We start from the raw sequence: 26,260 nt of genomic DNA on the forward strand, positions 1-26,260 counted from the left end.
GGAGTTCTTGCACCTGCCTTAGAGAAGATGGGACTTGGATGTCCCCCGATGGTCACTCGCAGAAAATGTCCAACACGGAAATAAAATGGGGGCCTCAGGAAGAAGATGCATGGTGATTCCCTGGGGTTCCATCACCATCACCACCCAGGGGTCCTCACACGCCCACTGGAGAGGCCCCAGACATGGGCCCTTCTCCTCCCCATGGCCGTGCATATACATGGCATTTTCTCTGGCAACTCATGAAGGGGTCACCTGTTCTGCAATCATGCTTATTTCCACCTCGACATCTTAGCAATCTCAGCAGTGTCCAGAGGGTTCAGCCCCGAGAGAGCTTTTCAAGGTCTTTTCCTCCAGACAACCATGGGGGGGAATCTGCCTGTGAGGCCAAGGGCGTCAGTGTCCACTCTCACCTCCCTTCCAGACTGACCCAAGCGTCCTCCAGAGACCCTTGGCAGCTCCTTGGGGACAGTGGGTTCTGCCCATGGTAGCCCAATGGCCTCTCCACTGACTACCTCCTGGGAGGACCTCTCAAGCAAGAGGGGAGGTGGCATCTGTGTGTGTTGTGGGGGAGAGGAGAGCTCGTCCATCAGGGAGGTCTATCTCCCACTCGGGGGGTGGGCACGCGAGAAGATGGCAGGGGCTCCTGTCTTGCAGACCTCCTACCAGGCAGCCAACACTCCCCCCACCCATTCTCACTCAACCCCAACCTGTTGCCCCGTTCTCCTGATGGTTCTTACTCTGATCTGGGTCATGGATGGAGCCCCCTTAAAATCTAACCAACTTGAAAACCTTCTTTCCAGAAAAATCCACATGCACATTAACTTGTGGGTGCCACTTAGGTACCCCTCTGAGGCTCCTGGTACAAAACACCCCCCCTGCCTCTGAGCAAGATGGGTTGCGGTGCGATCCAGGATGAGGGAGGAGAGAGGCTGGAGAGAGGCCAACGTCTCCAGGTGGAGGATCCTGATGGGACTCCATGTAAAATGGGCTCAGGGGCCAAAGGAGGCTGGGAACTCAAGTCCAAAGGCGTCCTCTCCCGCAGGGCTCCTTGAACCGGGGCATTGGCCATCAGATCAGGCCGTGTTCCCCTGGAGCCACTTACAGGGAGCACGCCCTGGGGACATGCCAGGTGGACGAAGCAGAAGCAGCTGTTTCCTGCCTGCCCAGCTGGCGCAGGCGGCCCTTGCTCCTGTTGGATTCCTACCTTCTCCCTCTGTCTGGTGGCTCCTGGCTGCCCACACTTGACTGGGTGTTGCTTTCTCGGCTGGCCACCTCTTTGAGCTCAGCTTCATGGAAACGTTCCAGAAAAGAGTCTGGTGCCTGGTCCTCGGGGTGGAAGTGCCTGGCAGCCCAGGTGCGCAGCGAGAGGATGAGGTGCGGCCAGCTGGAAGGGTAACCAGGACAGGTGGTGAGCGAGCAAGACCAGGACAGAGGACAGCACGGGGCACAGAGATGACCAGCAAGGTGTGGATCTAGGGGCATCTCCACTGTGTTTGTGGTGGGGGAGGGCTCTCTATGCCTTTCTCCCTGGACACCTGCAGAGTGGGCGGAGCTTCTTCCTCCAGAGATGCTCACTTTATAAGGGCTTTGTCCTTTGCTTCAAAAGGGGCATTAGCAAGCTTCCCTGCTCCCCTCCTCTCTCTCTGGTTATGACTGCTAAGCAGAGGAACAGCAAAACAACAGACTTTCCAAATGACTTTTCAGAGCCAGCATCCAGGTACAGCACCCCCCACCCCCGCGGGCCCCAATCTGAGGAATGTTTCCCCTTAACAAGTCCCCTGCAACTTGTCCCCACTCCTCGCCTGGAGCTGGATCCCCCCGGAGGGCGCATGGCCATGGGCTGCTGTCCCAGGCCCCAGAGCTCATCTTAACTGTCCCACCGCCTCCCGTCTCCCTGCTGGGGGAGATGGGAAGATGGGCACAGGTGTTTCGACACTTCCCATTTCTGTCATGGGGGGTCCACAGTTACCCCCGACCCCGCATTGACAAGATGTCCCCAATAAAGTCCCTTCTGGGAAACCTGGACCTAAGCCACGCATTGGTCATGCACTTTAACCCTAGTCCCACTCTTGTGTGTCCTAACCCTAAGGAAATAGACAGAAGCAAGAAAACATTGTGCACACACAGTGGCAGAGAACTCTGCTATAGGTGGATTTTGAGGTGCCGGTCCGACCCCGCCCCACCTCTGTCAGAACACACCCCCCACCCCCTCCCTCTGCACAGGGGGTAAGAACCAAAGCTGCATGCACACTGCTCCCCAGCCCCTGCCACAGGACTGCAGGAACACAACCCACCCACAGGCGGTCACTCGCACCTCTGCACTGGGAGCTACTCCCAGGTGCACCTGGCGCTTCAGCCCCGTGTCAGCAAGGGAGGCCATTCCCAGCCCTGCACCTGCTGCTCTGTGAGGCAAGAAAGCCAGAAAGAGACGGGCAGAGAAGCGCACAGGAATATCCACGGAGAGGGAGAAGGCAGCTGCCACCTGGGGGGCCCCGGGGCCCTGGCTCTCTGGTTTCCTGGCCAGAGCCTCACCTGCTCTGGGGCTTGCTCGCCCCAGCCCCGGCCAGCCCAGGCCTTTCTGTTTGAGTTGCTCTGAAGCCATTCTCTTTCATGCAACCAAAGGATCTTCACGTAGCCTTACATCAGGAAAACGCAAACACTGGGAAACACTTAAAGGTGAAACTCTGACATTGGGATATTTGGCTTCCTCAGGGTGGTGCAAGTACCAATGCCTGAGGAGGGCTGTCCTCAGAGGCCCCCAGAGCCGTGCACCTTGACAAGCTGGTGAGTTTTGTAAGGACGCGGGCCCGAGCGCTTAGCCCTGCACCCGTGAGAGCCTGTCTCCAGCCACTGGTCTCCCTGCCCTCTCTGGTTGGCCTTTTTCCCCCTGCATCCTTCCAGAATTAAGCAAAGCTTTCAGCATCACTCTTTGGTTAAAGCGTCTTGAGACAAAGGTAGTGTTTCTTAGGCTTTCCTGCACTCAGAACACCCGACCCAAGAGCAAGGCAGTGACTCACTGGTAGACTTCAGGCTGCTCAAGTCCGGCCCCTTCTCCTCCAGGGCTGCACCCCCACCCCACCCCGCAACTTCTCCACCGTCTTTCTTCCTCAGTCTCCAACATCCCACAGTGGAGGCCGAGAGCGGTCAGGTACCTGGCAGGCCCCGGGGTGGCGAAGGAGCTGCTCCTGGCTGCAGCCGGTCCTCCGGTCTCCATGGCGGTGCTGCGCCGTGCTGCTGCCGCCGAGGTCTCTTCGCGCGGCAAGAGGGCCCTGAGCAACCAAACGGGCAGCAAAGTAAATGGATTTCAAGCTCATCAGCCTCTTGGTCACAGTGGGGCCAAGACGGCCAGAGCTCTGTGCTTTGCGAGAAAAGCTGCCACGGACACGGAGCCTCAACCTCAGGGCTCCCCACTTGGATTTGCCGCCTGACCCTGGCTTTTGAGATAAATATGGCCCTTCCTTTGCAGGTGTGGGGAAGCTTTTCTCCACCAAGGGCATCATTAGCGGCCCAAACAACAGGATCCACTTAGAAATGAACCTGCTTTAGAGGTATTGGACGTTCCCTGCCCCTAGGTCCTAGCCCATGGACAAGAGCTGGCTGGACACAAGCTGTCTTCCTTGGCCAGCCTTGCTCTAAAGCACAGGTGGGGTGTCTGGCCCGCGGGCTGTATAAGGCACAGGAGATCACTGGGTCCGGCCCTGCCAAGGCAATCGCACGCAGGAGGGGCTCGATATCAACACCATCTACAGCAGGCTCATTTCTCAGTTGATCATTGTGTGTGGCCTGTGATGATTTAAATCTCCATGTGACCCTTGGCAGGAAAATGGTTCTCCAGCCCCAAAGGGTGAGGGAGGAGCCCGATCAGAGCCTGGGGGACCAGGGGCTGTCCCTGTGCCTGACATCTCAAGCCACAGCAGCTACTTCCACCAACTGATACCAGGACAAGGGTTTGGTCCCACCACATGTCCACCTGCTGAGATCCAACCTTCAAGGCCCGATCAAACACCACGTCCTGTGTCACCTGGACACCTTTCCCAGGAACCCGGTGTTAACAGGGCCCCAGAAGACTGTACGGAGTTGGCCTAGGCCTAGGGACACTTAGTTCTAATTAGTGTGTTGATTTCAAATGAAAATCCACTTCCACTCTGCCCCCTTGCCAAGGCCTCACCTCTGTGCTCCACCAGAGGTTAAGGGGCGCTGACCTCACCTGTACAACGGGCAGTGTAAAAAGCCAGAGCCCACAGACGCCAGGAGCCCATCCCAGCCACACGTGCAGAGCCGGGTGTTTGTGGAATTGCCTGGAATAAGACCAGGGATGGCCTTGGGAGCATTTTCCTTCCTTTTAAAACCTCCTCGGGCTGAAGTTTGATCAGCGTTGATTAAAAGCCAGCCTGGCCTTGGCCTCCAGGGATTTGCGCTTCACTCTCTGACTCTCAGGAGCTCAGGCAAGACAAATTAATTCTAGCACATGACCTACTGCAGCCTAATCAGCTTTCCTGCCCAGGCAGGGACAAGGTGGGGCTGCCACAGGAGCTGCAGTACCTCCCTGGGGAGGGACCCAAAGCCGGGGCCCTTGGCTCCTGGCTTCCCCCTTTCAGCATCAGGGAGCTCAGGAGCCCCCCGGGCCTGTCCAGGCCACCCACAAACAGCCCCCACCCTCCCACCCCCCCCCACCCCTCCACCCCCCCCCAACTCCCGGTCCCCGCCTGCAGCAGCTGCCCCTCCTTCCACACAGGAGGGCCAAAGGAGGTCTGCTTTTCTTTTCTTTTTTTTTTCTTTTTCCTGCTGGAACCACACAGTCAGGCAGCTTCATCTTCCACAGCACTTCAAAAAAGCTTGTGGAAAATAGAATTGAAAGCTAAGGGTATTTTCGTGCAAAATATTTTGAAATAAAAAATATGATGGATCTCAAAAAGTTCATGAAAAATGCTTGTTAGGAAAAATCAACTATGCATGGATTTCCAAACATTTTGGCACCAATAGAAACTTCATTCCATTCTCCATGAACTTTGGGGGACACCGGCCTGGTTAAGCTGGTTCAATTTTTTTTGATAGGCAGAGTGGATAGTGAGAGAGAGAGACAGAGAGAAAGGTCTTCCTTTGCCGTTGGTTCACCCTCCAATGGCCGCCAAGGCCGGCGCACCGCGCTGATCCGATGGCAGGAGCCAGGTACTTATCCTGGTCTCCCATGGGGTGCAGGGCCCAAGCACTTGGGGCATCCTCCACTGTACTCCCTGGCCACAGCAGAGAGCTGGCCTGGAAGAGGGGCAACTGGGACAGAATCTGGCGCCCCCACCGGGACTAGAACCCGGTGTGCTGGCGCCACAAGGTGGAGGATTAGCCTAGTGAGCTGCGGTGCTGGTTCAGTTCAGTTTTATTGGTTTTGTGTGTGTGTGTATGCATGGGTGCATGCATGCATGTGTGATGGTCTGTTTGTGCTTGGGTCTGCACAGTGTCACCGCATGTGTGGGTTCCTGTTTGCACCACCACAGTCGAGAGACAGAGCGGTTCTGTCACCACGGCAGGCCTTCATGTGGCCCTGTTGTAGCCCCACGTGCTCCTGGCTTTCCTCTCAACACTGTCTCACTCACAGACGCAACACACGAATCCCAGCCCATTTATCAGCTGCCACGTGCATTTATCATTGAATCCACACAACAGCTCTAGAAGAGAGAAGATGAAGGTTCAGGGGCCGGCACGGTGGCTCAGAGGGTTAAAGCAGTGGCCTGCAGCGCTGGTATCCCATAGGGGTACCAGTTTGAGTCCCTATCCTGCTCCCTGCTAATGTGCCTGGGAAAGCAGCAAAAGATGGCCCAAGTGCTTGGGCCCCTGTACACACATGGGAGACCTGGAAGAAGCTCCTGGCTCCTGGCTTCTGGCTTCTAGCTTTGGCCTGGCCCAGGCGAGGCTGTTGCTAGAAAGTGAACTAGAAGATGGAAGATCTCTGTCTCTCCTCTCTCTCTAACTCGGCCTTTCAAATAAATACATCTCTTTTTTTTTTAAAGGAGGTTCAGAGAGGCCAAGTTACTTCTCCAAGTTTACACAGCCAAGTGGCAAAGCTAAGATTCTAATGTCATTCCCACTTCAAAAACTTCTCATCCAAGCTGCCACCTGTATGGTCGTATGTGGCACAGACTAGGACAAAAGTGAGTAGGACAAGGCTGAGGACTGAGCCCTGTGCATGCCACTGGAGACACTACTTTGACAGCTGGCTGCACCGCGTGGACCACGTGGCTGAGTCCTGCTCCCTCCACTACGCACATCTCAGCGTCCAGATAGGAGACCCTGTCTGGCTAGGAGACCCTGCACAGCTCAGAAGCTGAGACCTCCCCACCCCGCCCCCACCGCTGCCTAGTCCTCTGTCCTACCGAGGTGGGATGCTCATTCCAAGGTCAGTTAGAGAAGGAGGTGGCCGGGGCAGAGGTGCGTCCATCTCCTGGGGCTTGGATGCAAGTGACTGGCCTGGGAGTGCTGGACAGGGCTCTGTCACCGTGCATGTGCCTGGAAGCCCCAGGGGCAGTCCCAAGGGCAGAGGTGTTCTGTCCCCAGTGCAACTCCTGGGTGAACGCCAGGCACCACGCAGTCGGCCTCCACATCTGCCTTGTCTGGCTTCCATTAACTGGCACATCCTGAGAACGGATCTATTTCTGTCCGAAGCAAAGGAATTAGTACCTGTGACATCAGAGCTGGTAGGCCAGCGAGGAGGGCTAAACCCGCTCAGATTCTGAAACAGGCCTGAGGCTGGCAGGGACCGGATGGGTGACACCCAGAGTGGGGAGCCCGGAGGCCCAGGTTCAACCGCCTGCTCCAGCACCTCTCCTCTGGGGACCCTGTGGGCTAACCCCTCTCCGATCTTCATAAAGGAAACAAAGGAAAAACTTGCTGGTTTCATGTCCATGGAAGTCTTGTTCAAATACTCGAGCCCAGAAAGGCACAAAGCCCTTCTCTGACACAAGCTGAGGGACCCCAGGGTGCCTTTTCTTTTCAGTGCCTGGCCCTACTTGTCTCCTAATGCTCGCAATTCTGCCCAATCAAGGGCTCTCTTTTAGCTCCAGAGTCTTTATCCTTGCTTTTTTTTTTTTTTTTTTAAGATTTTTAAAAATTTTATTTAAAGGCAGAGTTACAGAGAGGGAGGGAAAGAGAGTGCTTCCATCGGCTGGAACATGCCCCAAATAGTCGCAATGGCTGGGGCTGGGCTAGCCTGAAGCCAGGAGCCAGGAGCTTCTGATGAGTCTCCTACGTGGGTGCAGGGGCCCAAACACTCGAGCTATTTTCCACTGCTTTCCCAGGTGCATTAGCAGGGAACTGAATAGGAAGAGGAGCAGCCGGGACACGAACTGGCGCCCAAATGGGATGCTGGTGTTGCAAGTGGCGGCTTAACCTGCTGTGCCACAGCGCAGGCCGCTGTCCTTGTTAAATGCCTGGGAGAGACAGTCATGCACCTCTCAACGATGTTTTGGTGAGAACTGTGGCCCGGCCGGCCCAGCGTGCACGACGGAGTCCTGCAGGGTTATAAGGGAGCTGAAGGCGTCCGCCAGTGACACGGCACACTTTACAACGTTCCATCAATGATGAGATCACTGCACGGCCGCACCCTCGTCTTTAAGCCACACATGGCAGAAGTTCACCTCTTCGAGCAGACCGAGGCGCGATGGCAGGAGAGGACAGACCTTGCCGGCCCGCGGTGGCATCTTGAGCCCTGCAGGACACATTGGTACCGAGGAAAGCCAGCAACTCCAGGCCATCAGTGCCGGGCTGCGGAGCCGGAAGGTCCCAGGGGAATGGGGAGGCAGGGGAACCCCCGGGGCTGGGCCCTGTCCTTCCTGCTGCTGGCTGAAGGGCTGGGGGCTTTGTCCAGGCCAGGGCGCCCTCCCACTAGCAGGCCCCGAGGACACCTGGGAAGGCAGCGGCCCCTGGGGCTGGGGCAGAGCAAGAACAAAGGCAGATGGAGTGGCTCTTTGGAAAGAAAGGGTTTCACCGCGCTGTGCTCAACTTCCAAGTTTATTTGTAGAGCAGATGCCCTCTGTCCTCTGTCACAGGCGAGGGCGGCCACCCCCCTGAGAACTGGACCTGGTAATTAACTGTGTGCTCGGTGGAGCCTCTGGCGTCTTCCTCCAGTGAGTTTTTATTTTATTTTATTTTTTTCATCTTCTCAAGCCCCGAGGAACTGGAATGGTGGGAATCCACGGTGGCCGGGACCGGGAAGCGAAGCCAGTGCATTCTGCATCTTGGGCCTGGGGAGGCGGACCCAGGATGGTTTTCTTTGGCGATAATTGCTTTGGGCTCCACGTAGGGAGCCACAGGGAGGAAGGCCTCTCTTATTGGACAAAAACCCCCGTGCCCAAAGCTCACTCAGCACAGCTACAGCAGGAGATTGAGCTGGGATTTGGGGTGCCCTCCGCCCGAGCTGCAATTCTCCATGGCACATTCTTCCATCTTATTCTCTTGCATTATCCTCAAAAATATGCCAGACAGCTCATACATAATCGAGTCAACTGAGCAGATCTAAGTAGAAAAGCAAAACTCGAGACATCGTTCTTTCTGGAGTTTTCAGGATGTGAAATGGCTTTCATTCTAAGGAGGCACTTTCAACTTTCCTTAGTATTATCTCCACCAGGAAAATAATTCCAGGGATTTAAGGAAGAGGAAACAGGAAATGGGGCTTCCGGATTCAGTGAGAGACCTGGGGGCAGGACTGTCTCAGGGCGTGGCAGTGTGGCAGCTCCTTCCTCCTGGGGCATCCAGCAAACGGGGACACTGGTGCACAGGGTCCAATGTAGGCTTCTTAGTTTCATGAGTGACAAAGAGGGATGAGTATATCTCTGCACACATTCTCAATTAAAGGACTGGAAACACAAGGCAAGGGTGTGCGGGGTCTTTAAGGCCCTCTTAAACAATCTTTTTGCTTATTTGAGAGCATGACAACTTCCATGCACTAGTTCACTTCCTAAGTACCCACAACACCAGGGGCGGGTCCAGGCTGGAGCCAAGAGCTGGGAACCCAATCCAAGTCTACCAAGAGAAGGCAAGGACCCAAGGACCTGAGCCATCATCTGCTGCCTCCCAGCGTGTGCATTGGCAAGACGTTGCAATGGGAGCAGAGCTAGGACCCAAACTCAGGCATTGTGATATGGGATGCTGGCATCCCATGTGGTATCTTTTTTCCTTTATATTTATTTAGTTATTTATTTATTTGAAAGTCAGAGGGACAGAGAGAGAGAGAGAGAGAGAGATCTTCTGTCTGCTGATTCACTCCCCAAATGGCCATAATGGCCAGGCCAAAACCAGGAATCTGGAACACCATCCAGATCTCCCACGTGGTTGGCAGGGGCCCAAACACTTTGGCCATCTTCTGCTGCTTTCCCAGGCCATTGGCACGGGGCTCAGCAGGAAATGGAGCCGCTGGGTCTAGAACCTATGCCCACATGGGATGCCAGCATCCCAGGTGGCATCTTCACCCCCTACACCGCAATGCCAGCCCCGATGTGGTATCTTAACTAGTAGGTCAAACACCCATCCCCAAAGATGTGTAATTTGTCCAAATACCATTTCCCCCCTAAAGCAGTGATTTTAAACTTTAAAATGTTGATGTTGTTCAAGTCAGTCTTACATGGAGACCTCACCTGTGACTAGACAGATGCTAGGCAAGCAGAGGAGGGGCCTGGAGCCCAGCCTCCCTCCTTAGGCTACTCCACGCCCATCATGAACACCGTTGGTGCTTCTTGGTGACTGTAAGGAACATTCTGGCAACTTCCATCTGTGAACCCACCCATGCCTCATAAGATAAAACCCCTGCTCTCCCGTAGGAAGCGTTCTTTCTCTCCTTTTGAAGTCTGCATTGTTTCCATAGGCTTCTGTGTTCCTCTGTGTGTGAGCTTGCACCATGCCAGTGATAAGCCTGGGCTTGTGGCCAGGCTGAGAAGGCACAGCTGGGACACAAGCAGGAATGCCAGCTCCAGATGCCTGCTCAGCTGGACTCTCCAAGATCAAAGAGGGAGAGGAGAGCTGGGGAAGGCCCACAGGAAGGACCGTTTCCAAGGCCAAGAGTGAGGGTTGATCAAGTGCTTGCCTACCCAGCAGGAACCAGGCCAAGAGCCTTGTCTAATCACCATCTGGTTTAACCTCACCACAACCCTAGGAGGTCATTACTAGATGGTCCCATTTTGCAGACAAGGAAACTGAGGCTTGGAGAGGCTGAGTAACTTCTCACAGTTGGTCAGTGGCAGAGGCAGTGTTCAAACTCAACCGATCTGACCACAGACTTGCGCTTTGAATCTTCACGTTGGTCATGGAAAAGAGGATAGAAGGGTGAGGACAAGACATTTTGTCAGCCCTGAAGATGGAAAATAGCATTGTCCAAGGGCATCAGTTCAGAGCCCCTGACCTTGTAGCTGACCCTGAGCATGCATGTGGCCATCGTCAGCCTGCAGCACAGCACTGAGCCCCTAGCGAGGCTGGCAGAGGCCTGAGGCTAGGGGTCTGCGTGGCTTAGTGGGTTGCAATTCATTTTGCAAAGGGCCATCTTATCTTCCCAGACTTCTCAGGAACACTCTTGAGCAGTTCAGGCTAACTTGTAGGTCACTGGCTAAGGCAGAGCCAGGACAAGTCAGCTTTAGGAGGACATATTTGAGTAGAATGTGATTTTCTGATGCCTCTACAGTCATTACCAAACTCTCGGGGGGCTGGGGGGGGGAGTGCATTGTGGTGTAGTGAGTAAAGCTGCCACCTGCAATACCAGCATCCCACATCTTCTGGATGCCCCACTTCTGATCCAGCTCCCTGCTAAGATGCCTGGGAAAGCAGCAGAAGATGTCCCAAGGGCTTGGGCCCCTGCACCCATGTGGGAGACTCTGAGGAAGCTCCTGGCTCCCGCTTTGGCCTGGCCCAGCCCTAGCTGTTGCTGCCATCTGGGGAGTGAACCAGGGATTGGAAGATTTCTCTCTCTCTCTCTCTCTCTCTCTCTCTCTCTCTCTCTCTCTGTCACTCTTTCAAATAAATAAATAATAAATCTTAAAAAATAAAACCTTTCTGGGACCCTAGCACTAAGTTAAAGTGGAGCATCTACTGCTCCTTTGAATTTCAGAAAGTGAGGTCTAAGGCTGCACACGTTTGGAACAAAAGGAACACACTCTCTTTGGAAATTGTTGCCATCACTTATTAGCCCAGTGTGCTGAGGAGCTGAGTCCAAGCACTAAGGGAGAGGAGAAAACAACTGTGCAACTGAGAAAGGAAATGATGTACAGCAACAAATGCAAAGAAATGATGGCAGAAGGGCTGACGGTTCTCATTGTGTTTTTGAACCATCAGATAATACGCATTGAAGTTTCATAGGAGGAAGAAGTTTTCCATCCTATGTAAGTAGGATGAAAATAACAATAAATATTGGAAAAAAAGTTTGTTGGGCTCCAAACCAATCATTTCATTAACAACCTAAGAAACAACAAAATCTAAGTCCAGATAGGTCTCTCCCGTGTGCCCACTGTTAGACCAGGAACTTGGGAGAGAATGATGTTCTACTTTTTTTTTTTTGACAAGCAGAGTTAGACAGTGAGAGAGAGAAAGGTCTTCCCTCGTTGATTCACCCCCCAAATGGCCAGGAGCCAGGTGGCCAGGTGCTTTCTCCTGGTCTCCCAGGCGGGTACAGAGCCCAAGCACTTGGGCCATCCTCCACTGCCTTCCTGGGCCACAGCAGAGAGCTGGCCTGGAAGAGGGGCAACTGGGACAGAATCCGGTGCCCCGACCAGGACTAGAACCCGGGGTGCAGGGCTGCAGGTGGAGGATTAGCCAAGTGAGCCGCGGCGCCAGCCTGTTTTGCTTTTCAAGTGAAGAAACTAAGACATGGGGGTTGAGTCTTCCCAGGTCTAGGAGGAAGTTAGGAACATGGCTAGAAGCAGGTCAAGGTCCCAGGCTGCAGATGGCCGCCTGTGTTGGGATATCACGGATGGGGCCGGTGGCCTGGCTGGTGCGCACAGGTCTGTGACCAGGGCCTGCCCTTGACCTTCCGTGGAAGTGAGGGCCAAGCATCTGATAGACCCTGCATGCTTCACACCTGGGACCAGTGAGAGTCCTATTTTGAAGATGTTTCTACACTCAAATTTCGTCTCCTGCATCTGCAGCTTTGTTTTGCTACCTTCTAGAAGTTTCATAACTCTTTGAGCCTAATTTTCTATTTCACTCTAAACTAGGAAAAACAACAGTTTCACCGGGGTTGTGAGGATTAAGGGAGGTGAAAAATGAAGTTGGTTTGGCTGTGCACGCCATAGTAGTAGCCCACACTCAGGCGTTCGCTCCCCCGAGTGGAGATCCACTACGGAGACCTCCTGTGCCAGACCTAGCGTGCAGAGCCCACTCACCTGCCAAGGCCGTTCTCAACGCAATCGAGATCCCTGCCCTTGGTGGTCACTGTCAGGTGGCTCAGCGAAGGGTGGGAGTGGTGGGTGCTGACCTTGGCCATCTCCTTGTCTTGTCACCTGCAGCCCCCACGATGGGTGCTGGAATGCAAACACAAAGCAGACGTGTCATCAGGACGGGGCAGTAACTGCAAACCCAGCACCCCGTGGACCAAAGCTTCTGCACGTGGCCTCTGGGCGAGCTCTGCACACATGCCCTCCTCCAGTTTCTCTCATAGTTCCTGCCATGCTGCATTTTCGCTGGGGGTCTCTGGGCTCTACTTTCCAGCCAAACAAGGTGTTTTACTCTGTGTTGTTTTTTTTTTAATTTATTTAGGAGTTATCTATAGAGAAGGACACACACACAGAGACATTCATACAGAGATCCTCTACCTACTGCTTTACTCCTCAAAAGGCCACAGGGGGCCAGGGATGGGACAGTCTGAAGCCAGGAACCAGGAGTTCCATCTGAGTCTCCCATATGGGTGGCAGGGGCCCAAACACTCAGTCCATTGTCCTCTGCTTTCCCAGGTACATTAGCAGGAGCTGGACCGAAAGTGGAGCTGCTGGGACTCGTATGGGATGCCAGTGATGCAGGTGGCAGCTCAAGCCGCTGGGTCACACCACCGGTTCCTTCTTACTCCTTTTTAATATGCTGCCTGCCAAAGAACTGCTCCGAGTTAAGTGTTGAGGGAACAAGTGAATGAATGATCAGGTTGATATCTTATGTAAGAAAGCCAGAATCCTATATGGGCACTGGTTTGAGCCCCAGCTGCTTCACTTTCATTCCAATTCTCTGCTAATGCGCCTGAGAAAGCAGCAGAAGGTGGCCCAAGTGCTTGGGTCCTTGTCATCCATGTGGGAGACCTGGATGGAGTCCCTGGCCCATAGCTTTGGCCTGGCCCAGCACCAGTTATTGCAGCCATTTGGGAAATGAACCAGCGGATGGAAGACCGCTCTTTCTCTTTATCTCTCAGCCTCTGCCTCTCTTAACTTTGCCTTTCAAATAAATAAATACATCTTAAAAACAACAACAACAACAACAACAAAAAACTTATGGTCCAATGGGGTACAGAGCTAGTCTTCAAGAAGCTTGGGGATTTGGTGGAAAAACTATCATTTTACTTTTGTATTCTTTTCCAGGAAAATTGCACCAAACAAAGGACATTGCCTTCAGCCTGTGCCCTGTCTCCCAGCCTTAGCTGCATTCCCGGCCTTGAGTACAAACCCTGGTCCAATGCCATTGTGCGGAGGCAGCATTCAGCCCCCTCACAGACCTGCCTCCTCTGGAGGCCCACCAGGTGCATGCCAGGGGAGATGTGCTGTGACACTGGCTCACCCCTCCCCCCAACAGAGGTCTCTCTCTCTCTTCCCCTTTCATAAATGAAGCGACTGAATGGGCAAGTCATAGCTGCCCAGGAGAGCTGTCCCACTCCATGGGGCCCTGGGAACATGCCCGCCCAGAAACCTGTCCATACTCTACTAAGCTCTGGAGGCCCAGGACCCTCCAGACTCTCTATCTGGAGGCTCTGAGTGGATTCTAGCATCTGCCTGGGCCTCTTCCCAGTAGTCTTCCCGAGAGCAGCCCTGGTGTGCACTCCCCTAGGCCAAGGGTGGTGTCCAGATGCATGTACGTGACGTCTCTGTGACCCAGGGCTGAGAAGAGAGGGGCTGCTCATGACCAGGGATCAGATCTTCACATGTCGCCACACTCTGAGGCTCAGCTCCAGGGGTCTGCACTCTGGGTTCCAGCCTGACCCTGCTGCTGTTACAGAGGGGCATCTGTCAAGATGGGAGGGTGGGGCGTGTTCGATTTAACATGTGCTGTCCTGGTCCCTGTAGTGGCCATCTCTGGTCCTCTATCTTACCTTCTTCCACCTATCTTTCAGGCAACCAGCCACATACCAGTAGCACCTTGCCTCAACTACGGTGCCCAGTGCTCACCTCCCCTGGGGCTCCCCTAGGTCCTCCAGGGAGCACCTGCTAGCACCACACCAACCAGGGTGACACAAATGCAAGCCTAGAAGTGTTGGAGGGTTAATGATGTTGGGAAAACCCTTGGTTAATAGAAGCAAGAGGCAGAGGGGCATACTCTCTTCTCTCCCTCAGAGAGTTCTGAGAGAGACTTCAACATGTGTCCTGGGAGAACCCCAAGCTGCCCTGAGAGCTGACCACCTGGACCAGGCACGTTTGAATTGGTTCCTCCTTCTTCCCATTGTCTTCTGGCAAGACCCCTTCCCTTCTTCCTTCAAATCACTTCCCAAAGAAGCTGCTTGCCCGAGTGCCCTTGTCCAGGGGCTTGTGGTATATTGTGTGGGGAGAAGGTTTAACTTTGAGATAATTAGACATACAGTGACTAGTTCATGTGCACTCTTGACAGGCCCATCAACGTTGAGGGAGAAACCTGATTTCCATTTTTAATTCTTTATTCTTTGTCCAGGAGAATGATATTGGGATTCCACAGGGGAAAATGTACATCATTAAAGAGAAATGTGATTTTCAGGTAACTCATAAGATCCTTTTCCCCCTGATTCCCATAAGTGTCATAAAAATTATCTCTTTTTTTGATTTAGAATTATTAACATCTCTCAGCCAGTTTTTAAAATTTATTTGACAGATAGAGTTAGACAGTGAGAGAGAGAGACAGAAAGGTCTTTCTGTTGGTTCACCCCCCAAATGGCCACCATGGCTGGAGCTGTGCCAATACAAAGCCAGGAGCCAGGTGCTTCTTCCTGGTCTCCCATGAGTCTGCAGGGGCCCAAGCACTTGGGCCACCCTCCACTGCCCTCCTGGGCCACAGCAGAGAGCTGGACTGGAAGAAGAGCAGCCAGGACTAGAACCTGGCGCCCATATGGGATGCCGGCGCTGCAGGTGGAGGATTAACCAAGTGAGCTACGGCACCGGCCTTAAAATTATCTCTTAAAATACATTGAAAATCATGATCCAAATACAGCATACACACACACCCACACACATACGTAGACATATATACACATATATTTTAGATGTTTGCTCATTTGTTTTTATATACTTGAAAGGCAGAACAACTGCAAGAGGTACAGGGACAGAGAGAGGGTGAGAGAGAGAGGTTTACTGGTTCGTTGAGCCAGGTCAAAGCCAGAAGTCAGGAACTCTATCTGGGTCTCTGTGATTGGCAGGAGCCCAAGTACGAGATCCATCATCCATTGCCCACCCAGGTTCTGAAGCAGAATAGCTGGTACTCCAACCAAGCTCTCCAGTATGGGACACAGGCACTGCACGGAGCAGTGTAACCTGCTGTACTGTAATGCCTGCCACAAGTCTATATATTTTTATTGGTTAACATATATATATATATATAGAGAGAGAGAGAGAGAGAGAGAGAGATTTTTTAATCTAGCACTTTGTATGCACTTCCTTTTGTTTCTCTTTGTGGTAGAAATTTGTCCTGTAGAATTTCCTGCAGGATGGATTTTTGCTAATTCCACCTCTGACACATCTCACATATCCTGTATCTGTATCTGGAGGTTTGGCCAACCTTGGGCTCAATTTCTGTTTTTCGGCAAAACCACTTCATCGGATGCGCTGTGTTCATCCCTCGGAAGGCCTGCAGTATTGTATTTCTTTGGATGGTGTTAGCAGCCACTGATGGTCATTAACCAGATGCATCAACTCATCAGAGATCGCAAGTGGGGGGTATTCCATCATTGATTCCTCAATTGGCTGAAATGTCCTTCAAAGAGGAAATTCCACTTGCAAATTTCTTGGTTGATCAGTGGTCCAGTTTTACAGGAAGGGCTGTATAAGCAGTTAATTCTTTCCCTTGATTTACCAGTTTTTAAGTCATGACATTTTAAGAGATTTACCCAACAGCCCTCCTAGCTGTTGTCGCCTCTCCTAGCGCTGAAAAGCTGTCAAAGAACTCAACAAGGAGACCACGAAGACAATCACTGATGCTGAGGCTCTGCTGAAAATGAGCACTGCCGGCCAGTGAGGGCCCCGAGGGGGAGGCACTTCCAAGTCTGTTACTCAGCAACCCTCAGGACCCCTGAGAGTGACGGGGTGCTGACGTGCAGACGAGCAGATGGAGGCTTGGGTCTGCCTGCCTCTGAGGTCCAAGTTGTAGTTTATTTTACTTTGTCACACTCACTGCAGGCGCTGGGAATGCATACACACAGTTTATTTTCAAGAACGGGAAGAAGATGCATTGTGCTAGCTAGCGTGGTGACCTTGGAGTGGAGTCTTGGGGTGAGCATCTCCCCAGTGAACGTGTGCTTTCCAGGATGACTGGGGCACTCCGAACACAGCATTCCAGACAATTTCCATTTTCCTCACAACACGACTCAGTCTGACATGTTCCCTGCATCACCCTCTTATTGGCTCTTTGCAAGTATGTCCCAGGCAACAACAACACTGCTGAGGGTGGTGAGAAACTAGAACACTCATACATGGCTGGTGGGGACATACATGGTTCTACCACTTTGGGAAACTGTCAGGCAGTTCCTCAAAATGCCAGCCATAGAGTGTACGACCCAGCAATTCTACTCCTTAGCTCACACTTAGAAATAAAAACCTACGTCCACACAACGACTTGTAGAGGAATGCTTACAGCGGCATTTGTCACAGCATCCAGAAAGTGGAAACAACCTAAATGGCTATCAACCAATGAAACAGATGAAATGTGGAGTGCCCGCCTACCGGGAGGCCATCTGCTAGGCCAGGGAGAGACACTGATAGAGGCTACAACACAGACAGATACTGTAAACACACACAAAGTGGAGGGAGCCAGACACTAAAGGCCACACAATTTCATTTATACAAAGTGTCCAGAACAGGCAGATCCACAAAGACAGAAAGTAGATGAACAATTTCCTGGGGCAGGAGTTGGGGGAGTGAGGGAAGGGAGTGACCACTCCCAGCTACAGCAATCCTCTTGGGGGTGTTGATAGTTCTGAAACTGTATACTGTGAATATACCACTGAATGCACATTTTAAATGGCAGCTCTCATAGCATGAATTATACTTAAAAAAGCAATATTAAATCTAAAATAAGAAACACTCCTGAAAATACAAAACTCACAGTATCTGCTACAAGGAACCCATAAAATAGAAATATAATAAAGGAGAGTAATGTCAAAATATGGCATTCATCACCATCATCATCATTTTTTTAGGGCTTATGTTTCCAGACACTGCTCTACTATGTTTTACATAAACTCATTTTTCTTAAAAAAAAAAAAGCCACCAGATTTATTTATTTACTTGAAAGGCAGAGTGATAGAGGAGGATGGGGAGGAGAAAGAGAGAGAGAGAGAGAGATCTTCCACCTGCTGTTTCACTCTCCAAATGGCCACAACAGCCAGGGATGGGCCTGGCCAAAGCCAGGAGCCAGAACTCCATCTGGATCTCCTATGCGGGTGGAAGGGGCCAAAGCACTTGGGCCATCATCTGCTGCTTTCCCAGGAGCAGGGACCCAGATCAGAGACAGAGCAGCCAGGGCTCCAACCAGCGCTCTCCTGCAGGATGCTGGTGTTGCATGCGGTAGCTTAACCACACCTCTGCTCCCTACATCAGCTCATTTAATACTCACAGGAACTCTATGAGGTCCATGCTGTTACTATCCTTATTGTACAGGTGGGCAAACCAAGATACGCAGTCTACACAGCCAGGACTCACGTAGCCTGGACTATAACAGACAATCTAATTGTAGTTCCTACAGGATTAATCCTTTGCCTCTCAAGAAACAAGGCTAACTTCTGGGACCAGGAAGTTTCAAAACTTCCTCTACCTGCCCTAGAAATGTCTGAGATGGCAGCTCATGTCCTTGACAAGGCTGAGCTGTGAGGTGACGAGGGGAGATAGAGGGCAGAATTCCATTGTCCCTTGTCTGTGGAGTGCAGTACAGGCTGCAACAAACCCAGGAATGTACTTGCATCAAGAAAGAGGCAATAAGTCTGAGTTAGGAGAGCTGATAAGTGAACAGAAATGGAGGTTTCCAAATGCCAGATGCAAAATTTCAGTCTCTGCCAGAGAAGAAAAATTAACTCTGTTCCCGAGAACAGGAAGAGATTTGGGGTGGAAGTGAAGGCACTGAATTGGAACAAGGTTATCAATTATGTTACTCAATCAAGGAGGCAGAGGCCCAGCTCAGGCCTAGAAAGTGTCCTCCTTCCCTGCAGAGGCGAGTCACGATTAATGAGCCTCTGGAAGCCTCAGGTCTAAGTGTAATAAGTTTTTGAAATGAACGCTTTGCAATAATATTCAGCTGTTCAGGTTGAGATTTCACAAGGATCAAAGCGCTTTCCAGATCTTGCCAGAGCTGGGGTACCCAGATCTCTGGCACCAGCCCGGTAGACACCCTCTCCAGAAGAGCCTGTTCCTCCCTCCCCTGTTCCATCACACTCTGGGCCAGCAAGGCCAGGCCAGGGACCTCCCTTCCTTCCCCCAAGAACCTGCATCGCTAAGCCTCACTGTTTTTATCTCGATTAACTTTTTTGAAGTGTGATAATGGGAGTACTACATGCAAGTAATGCACATAGGAAATAAGGGGGCCCTATTTAACTTCGAGCCCACGCTGTGTGTCAGACACTGTGATAAGGAATTCACCGCAATTCACTTAGTCCCCGACACCCTGACGAGGCAGGTATTATAACAGTGACTTCCAGTGTAGACAGAAAGAAGCTGAGATTCAGGATGATCAAATAACTTGTTTGAAGTCATCCAGTGGCAGAGCCAGGGAGCAAATTCTGTTTAACTTTGACCTCTATACCGCATTATTATAAATCAAAGAAGAAGCAATTATTATAAATCAAGGAGAAATGTATGACTTCTGCAGAGAAGGACAGAACAAGTGCTCTGGCGACCAGGCAAGGTCTGGTGCAGGCCATGTAAGGGGAGCTCACTGTCCTGAATGGTGCTGTACCGCCCTTTCCCCCAAAGGCTCCAAACCTGCTCTTCCTCCCCCAGCCCGGGCTTGGTTCATGCTGTGAATGACGTCCAAAGCCAACACCACCCAACTAAGACTTGGCATGAGCTTTTCTCTCCTTCGCCTCCCTTGCTGCCCCGGGTACCATGTCAGTAACCAACTATCAGTTATGACCAACTATCTGTCCCCACTGCCCCTTCTGCTCATTCATTCCAGTCCAGAAGCAGGCTGAACACTCACCATTTGCCATGGTGTTTGCTAGGCAGGGAGTGTACTTTGGTGATCCAGACAGAGGCAGCTCTTGTCCTCTTTGAGCTGTGCCCTGCCTTTGTCTAGGCCCTGGTGCCCCTGCCTGGAGTAGTGGCAATAACACCCCTTGCTCCTTTCCCACCACGGTCTCTTCCCCCTGCAATCCATCCAGTGCCAGGCACTCAGGACGTGCTCAGTGCGTGTGGAGTGAGTGAGTATGTGACTGGATGAACTTCCACGGTGACCTCATGGTCTTTCGTGTCACTCTTCAGAAACTTTTGGAGATGGCCTCTTCACCCACATGTCTGCAGTCTCCACTTCCTGGTGTGACCTTCAAAACTTTTCATAACCTGGGCCAAATCAGCCTAAACTGAATGCTTCCTCTAAACTTAACCATCCACCCTTTGCTTTTAAGCGCTGTAACTTTGCTTGTCCTCTGTAGCACCAGAGCCTGTTCTCACCACGGCTTATGCTGCACTTCCCAGCCTCTCCTCCAGTCCCAGAGAAGGCTCAGGGATGGGCTCTGGCCAGGGAACTCCTACCATGATGCAGGACCCCAGACCCTCACATTGCATGAGTGACAGCCCTGCCACTGAGATGCTCCATGTCTGTGGCTATAGCAGGACCCTGTCCCTCCTGGCCAATCTACACAGCTTTGCTTCTGGAAGTCCTCTGCCTAAAGGGATCTTTCCCCTCTTCCTGACTTCGAGTTTCAGCTCCCACATGGTCTCCCAACCTGACCGGGAGTCCACCTCTCTCTCTCTCTCTCAGCGCTGTCTCACCACCTCATGTCAGCCCAGAGGCCAGGCCAGCTGGCCGCTAGTGTAAAGGTTTGTCTCCCACACCACACCATGAGATCCCAGAGGGCAGGGGCTGTGTTTGCGTAATTGATCGCATTCTGCTTCTCCCACGGGACTTGGGCTTGTTCTTCCCTGGAGAAGTCAGTGTGCAACTGAAATGAATAGGTCAGAGAGAAAACCATGCACATTTCCTCCTCAGTGTATGTCCTGGAGGAGATGGAGAAAAAAGCCTGACCCATCTCAAACTGGGGTCCACAGTGTTTGGGGAGGGTTAGCGAGGGATCCAGGCGAGCAAGCCTCTGTGGGGCACGCAGGGAGGAGGCTGGCTAAAAAGGGCCCTGGAGTCTGGTCACTGCCACCCCCATCTCCCGCGGGGAAACCAGGCCCGGAAAGGCCTTCCAGTTTTCCAGACCCGAAGAAGAGCACAGCTTCCGACTGTTTACCTCTTGGGTACCATGGCGACTGGAGGTCGGTCGCCATGGCAACTCCATTCTTAACGAGACACGTGACCGCGGGCGGATAGTGAATGAGAACAGAAAAAGGCAGAAAAGCAAGGCGGATCAAAGGCTAGGGGGCATCGGAGTCACAGCCTGCGGTGAAGGTCCCGCGCAGCCCGCAGCCCGGTCGGTTCCCAGAACGCCTCAGCCCACTTCTCCTGCGTCCTGTGCCCGAGGGAGCCCCCTGAGGTGGCCGAAAGGGAGGAGCGGGTGTGCCTGGAGCGGGAGGTGGGGGTTCATGGCCTCTCTCCCCTCCCCAAGTGATCTCCCGCCTGCTGAGTGAAGTCCAGCTGGGTCCCCCGCAGGGCAGAACTTTCCAGAAACTGGACCTGGCTACAGCGCGCACAGCGCTCACCTCCCCGATCCGGCCAAACTTTCCGGCGCCCGTGAGCTCACAATTGGGGTGCGTGCAGGGCCGTCGGTGGTGACCCCACGCCCGCACGACCAGGGCTCCAGGAATGAGTATTTGCAAGCACAGCGGCCCCCTCCGGTATGGGGTCTGCAACCAGGTGGGGACCAACCCCTCCCTAACGGTTTCAGATAGCAGGAACGGCGCCCACCCCAGCCTCGCCCAGAGTCGCGACAGGCTGTGCAGATTTCCCGGCCAGCCCCCCGTGGGACGCGGGACCACCGAGGAGGCCAGAGGCTGGCTGGGATCGCTGCTCCCAGACCCTTCCTCTTCCCCCACACGCCGCGGCCAGCGGAGAGACGTGCCTGACGGTGATCGAGTTAAAGAAGGGCCAGCGCCAGGGAGAAAAGTGAAACTGCTCTCCCGGCCTCCAGTCCCCAGCCCCAGCCCAGCGTGGCCACAGCGCAGGGGGCAGTGGGGGCAGGCCCTGGGGACGCGGGGGGCGGGTGGAAGCTGAGCGGCCGAGAAAAGCCTGTGCCCTGATGCGATTAGCGGATCTCAAGGGATCAGAGGCCAGGGGCCTCGCGCCCACTACTCTAGCGCTAAAGCCGGAGGCCCCGGCAGCGCCGAGACTGGGGCATGATCTTTTTCTTTTCTTTTTAAAATTATTTGTAAAACCTCCGTGTTCATACATAAAACGTGTGCGTTTTTATGGGTGCAGTGCGATATTTCAATACACACACACAGGGTAAACCGACCGACCGTACCAGGCAATTAGCCGTCCCATTTCTTTTCCTTTCGGGTAGCACAAAGAAAAGATAAGGTTGTGATTTTAACATTAAAAATAAGCGACTGTTCACTCCTCAAAATTTGAGTTCCAATGCCTCGCGTCTTCCTCAACCGCCTGTCTCTGCTTCCCCGAGGCTGAGAAGGGTCCCCGGAGGCAGCCTCGAGTCCCCCACCCGCTGCAGCCCGGAGGGCCCGCTGAATCCAGACCAAGGCCACAGTTTCCCTGTGCGCTGGGCCGTCCCAGGCGAGGGGAACGAGGCGGCCGTGGTGTCTTTTTCTTAACTGGATGCAGTGGAAGTGCGAGGTTCTGTCCTGTGAGCCCTGTGCAGTCTGAACACCCTCCAGGTCCCCAATTGGGCAACCCAGCTCCTCCAGCCGCGCGCCCCGACGGCTAAGCGAGTCAGCCCAGCGCGACTGCGGAACGTGAGTGGAGGGGCGCGAGATACGCTGCGGGGCACAAGCAGCCGCTTCTAGTCCTTTGGACTTCACTGTTGGGAGGGGGAGAGGGAGAGGTGGGCGTGAGGAAGCCGGGCAGGGAGTGGAGGTCGGAGCGCGCCCCTTGCTAGTGCCCCCAGTCGCGCCCGCCGAGACGCGGCCCGTTTCAGCACCGGGGCTGGGGACAGCGCCGCTCCCAAGCGCACCGCCACCTGCTGTGGACAGAGAGGTCTTTAATCACCTCCTGCCCCTGTCCCGAGGCTGCGGCCCCCGCCCCAGCAAATCACTGCTCCAGAGCCCCTCAGGTCCTTACCCGCCAAACTTTGAGCTTCTCCGCGGCGCGCCCTGGTCCGGCCGAGCAGCTCCTCTCTCCCCGTCTTGGTTCTGGGCAGCGGCTCCAGCCTTGCTCCCTCCCCCACACTCCCTGGCGCCGGACCCTCCTCTGGGGACAGCCGAAGGAACCCAGTGCCTCGCTCTGCCTGAGAAAGTCAGGTGAGACTCCCGAGAGAGGCAGAAGCCACTGGTTCACATCCCCGTCGCCTCCAACGGAAGAGGGGGCGAGCCAGGAGCCAGACGGCAGCCAGGTCCGCCCGTCTGGACTCTCGCCTGACCGCAGGCGGCCCTTCCTGGATGTTTTACCAGTAGCGTAATCCACACTGGGAGAGAACGCACCACAGAGGTCTGAGAGTCTGAGGTTTAAAGGTGGGGAGATACACGGATGAAAGCGTTCTTAAGCCCGTTTACAATCTTGGGGCGGATTTTAGAAACGAGTCTCTCTTTGGGATATTGGGTATTCTGCTTGAAGAGTTTTTGTTTTCTTCTATCAGACAACACCAGACGCCCTGAACTAAAAATTCGAATCACCAATCTAGTTAGTAGTTTTTTTTTTTTTTTTTTTTTTTTTTTTTTTTTTTATCCTCTGTGGCGCTGGAGAACCTTAAATTCTTTGGATGAAATAGCTTTATTAAAACCTTGGGGCCTGTGCTGTGGCACAGTGGGTTAATCCTCCACCTGCAGTGCTGGCATCCCATATGAGCACCGGTTAGAGTTCCAGCTGCTCCACTTCCGATCCAGCTCTCTGTTATGGCCTGGGAAAGCAGTGGAAGATGGCCCAAGTCCTTGGGCCCCTGCGCCTGTGTGGGAGACCCAGAAGAAGTTCCTGGCTCCTGGCTTCAGATGGGTGCAGCTCCGGCCATTGCAGCCAACTGGAGAGTGAACCAGAGGATGGAAGACTCTCTCTCTCTGCCTCTCTTCTTTCTATGTAACTTTTTTTTTTATTTGACAGAGTTAGACAATGAGAGAGAGAGAGAGAGAGAGAGAGAGAGAGAGAGAGAAAGGTCTTCCTTCCATTGGTTCAACCCCCCCCCCCCCCAATGACTGCCATGGCTGGAGCTGCACCAATCCAAAGCCAGGAGCCAGGTGCTTCCTCCTGGTCTCCCATGTGGGTGCAGGGGCCCAAGCACCTGGGCCATCCTCCACTGCCTTCCCGGCAGAGAGCTGGACTGGAAGAGGAGCAACCAGGACTAGAACCCGGCACCCATATGGGATGCTGGCGCCGCAAGGTGGAGGATTAACCAAGTGAGCCACAGCGCCGGCCCTCTGTGTAACTCTTTCAAATAAATAAAATAAATATATTTTTTAAAAAGCCTCAATATTTTCTCAAATTCATTTTGCCCCCATAAATACAAGACACGGAGACACAGATCTCCATTAAGTGTGAAGACCTAATCCCATCTGCCTCTGTTGGCAGCAACATTCCCTAGTTAAGGCTGGGAGGAGCAGGCCAGGAATCTGAGCCAGCTTGTCTGGGACAAGGCCCGGACAGCCCCATGGCTTCCAGGGTCTCATGACTGACACCCCCATGGGAAGGAATGCCACAAAAGTGGGTTCCACTGCAGCCAGCAGTCCAGAGCTTTTTGAGGTCTGGGAGCTCATGGCATTTCCTGGACATGCCCGTCTAACTGCCTATTCATGGGGCAGACTAGTCTTCTTCAAAAGGCTCGAGTCTTTGAGTTCATGCAACTCTGGAAGGGAAAGATGATGAACATACTCATCACTGCAGAATGAAGAGTTAGAATGGTGTGTGAGCACACACATTTGTGCACATGCACATTCACCTTAAAGAAGGGAAACAAGGGGCTGGCATTGTGGTGTCACAGGTAGAGCCACTGCCTACAAAGCCAACATCCCATGTGGGTGCCAGTTTGGGTTCCAGCTGCTCCACTTCCAATCCAGCTCCCTGCTAATGGCTTGGGAAAAGCAGCGGAAGATGGCGCAGGTGTTTGGGCCCCTGACACCTCTGTGGGAGACAGGATTTAGCTCCTGGCTTCAGCCTGGCTCAATGCTGACTGTTGCAGCCATTTGGGGAGTGAACCAGAGAATGAAAGTTCCCGCTCTCTCTCTGTGTATGTATTTCCCCCTCTTTAACTCTAACTTTCAAGATAAATTTTAAAAATATTTTTTAGAAAAAGGAAAGCAAGAAAAATCAGGCTTAATTTTCAGATTTAAGGGATTCTGAGCAAATAAATGGAAGTGGTGAATCAAAACCAAGTTGAAACCACAGAAGTTGGAGGAATGGGGAATTCTTGTAGTATTGTTATTATTATTGATTCTGGAAGAAATCTGCAACTGGTTTAACACAGGAGAAAACATAATTTATGAGACTGTCTCATTAAGAGCTTTAGTATCCCTGCTCGAAAGAATCTCCAGCCTGGCTCAGTTACCATTTGCAGCTTTTTCTGGTCTTCACTGTTAGGAAATGCTTTATCCCCTCTAATCCCAGTAATTTATGCTACACATTAAAGCTGTTTCCTATTGGCTTGTTCTCACGGAAGACTGAAGGCAGGTGTTTGTCTTCTATTGTCTGGAAACATTGCAGAGCTTCGGACGAATCTTAAATCCTAAGACTGAAGAAAGTAGTGGTTAATTTTAAAGCATCATCCCGGAAAGTCCCTTAGGATACTGTTTCTGATGTGCACAGTGTTCCTAAGATTTGAGGGAGAAAACAAGACTACACAAAACTAACCATGAAATGGGAAAGTCGACCGAGTCAGATGAATGGAGCCACGATATTTAGCACAAGAATGGGTACACGATTGGCCCTTAGGAAATGATGTGTGTGGCAAATAGCACAGAAGACCTTTGGGTACCTGAAAGGTAGAAACAGGTAAACTGAGGCTTGAAATGGTAGCAGAGAGCCTGACAGAAATACACCTGTGAATTTGCCTGCACAGGGCACCCAGCAGCAAGACCCCAGGCTGTCAGCACCCAGATTTGGCCTGAGACCCACTCAGCGGGATGGCCCTGGGGAGCTGTGCTTTTACTTACACCGGTGAGTGGAACTGTGTGAAAGGAAGAGGTGGTTATGGCACAGTGTGGAAGCGACAGCAATCTCTGGTCAAGATGCAGGATGCAAGCAGTCCTAAGGCAATCCTGATGCATTAGTGGGATGTCCTAATGAGCCCACAGCACCAAGAGGGCCAGGAGAGCAATCCTGGGGAACCCAGAGTCTTGTGCCAGAACGGGGAGACCACAGTGAAAAAAACTGAGAAGGTCCCACTGCCTCTTCCTGACAGGCCAGGTGAGACTGGGAGGGAACGGGAACCAGGTGAACTCCAAATTGCTTCAGCCTCAGTCAGGATAAGCTAAGGAGGTGAGGAAGGGTCCGGAGGGGAAAAGTGTGGCAGCTGGACATGATGGAGGCAGGAGAGAGTTCGGTTTGAAGTAGAAAGGCACAGAGAACCTCCCTGCTGAAGACAGGTCTTGCAGACAAGACAGAGGCCTAGAAATTAGCAAGGTAAGAGAGCCGGAGGTAAGGACCTGGGATCTGAGAGTGAGGGAGGAATGAA

General features: G+C 52.8%; 1 protein-coding gene and 1 long non-coding RNA gene across 2 annotated transcripts in view; one reads left to right on the forward strand and one right to left on the reverse strand.

Annotated features, from left to right (window-relative positions):
• Positions 1–22,983, reverse strand: part of CNGA3 (cyclic nucleotide gated channel subunit alpha 3) — a 41,296-nt gene extending 18,313 nt beyond the window's left edge. The window contains exons 1-4 of the mRNA XM_070069684.1: positions 22,726–22,983; positions 12,354–12,491; positions 3,153–3,269; positions 1,205–1,384 (exon numbers count right to left, since the gene is read on the reverse strand). Of these exons, the coding sequence (XP_069925785.1) occupies positions 1,205–1,384; positions 3,153–3,269; positions 12,354–12,454 (398 nt within the window). The 5' untranslated portion in view covers positions 12,455–12,491; positions 22,726–22,983. The remainder of the gene's footprint in view (positions 1–1,204; positions 1,385–3,152; positions 3,270–12,353; positions 12,492–22,725) is intronic.
• LOC103347160 (uncharacterized) lies at positions 20,821–22,152 on the forward strand. Its single transcript, XR_516080.3, has 3 exons — positions 20,821–20,965; positions 21,101–21,242; positions 21,380–22,152. It is a non-coding gene; the product is annotated as an uncharacterized lncRNA (long non-coding RNA).
• Positions 22,984–26,260: the final 3,277 nt, after the last annotated feature.

This window comes from Oryctolagus cuniculus, chromosome 2, assembly GCF_964237555.1.
Source record: "Oryctolagus cuniculus chromosome 2, mOryCun1.1, whole genome shotgun sequence".
NCBI classification, from domain to species: domain Eukaryota; kingdom Metazoa; phylum Chordata; class Mammalia; order Lagomorpha; family Leporidae; genus Oryctolagus; species Oryctolagus cuniculus.